General features: G+C 42.0%; 1 protein-coding gene across 1 annotated transcript in view; it reads right to left on the minus strand.

Moving 5' to 3' along the window:
• The window catches only part of LOC108685158 (collagen alpha-1(XI) chain-like), a 9,686-nt gene that overhangs the window by 6,063 nt on the left and 2,976 nt on the right, over positions 1–647 (minus strand). The window contains exon 5 of the mRNA XM_018189823.1: positions 101–572. Coding sequence (XP_018045312.1) covers positions 101–572 — 472 coding nt within the window. The remainder of the gene's footprint in view (positions 1–100; positions 573–647) is intronic.

A 647-nucleotide genomic window follows, 5' to 3' on the forward strand; every position in this document is an offset into this window, starting at 1 on the left:
TAAATTAATATATATATATATATATATATATATTTATATATATTGGTAACTTAGCAAAAATTATATTCTTATCTTTTGCAAGTTACAACTTGTTCTGTACCTTGGTCTCCTCTAAGTCCAGGTTCGCCGATTTCACCAGGTTCTCCCTTCTGACCTTGAGGCCCAAGGGGTCCATCTGGACCCGGAACACCTGTAAGGCCCATCGGACCTTCTACGCCTCTCATTGCAAGTATGTGTTGTGATATCATCTGTCGCAACATTTCTGCCTGAGAATCCGGTCCTTTTTCGTTGCTCTGATGAGTCAACGAGGGTATCACGAAGACGTTACCTGGCGGACCAGATACACCTGGCAATCCGGATAATCCATCTCGTCCGGGTTCGCCCTTCTCGCCAGGAGGGCCGGGTACTCCTGGCGGCCCAGGAAACCCACGGAGCCCAGGTGAACCTCGGGTATTATAATGCTTTATATATTCTTCGTCGTAAGGGTTTGTCGATTCTCCATAATTCTGCTGATGATTTGATTCCGCATTATACACATTCGCCATCGTCGTTATTTCCATTTCGTAAGATGTCTGAAATTTAACATCAATATCTGTGAGACTAAGATTTTATCGTAAAACTCATAAATATAATATCTATAATAAAAA

The sequence above is a fragment of the Atta colombica genome, unplaced genomic scaffold (genome assembly GCF_001594045.1).
Source record: "Atta colombica isolate Treedump-2 unplaced genomic scaffold, Acol1.0 scaffold146, whole genome shotgun sequence".
Lineage (NCBI taxonomy): Eukaryota > Metazoa > Arthropoda > Insecta > Hymenoptera > Formicidae > Atta > Atta colombica.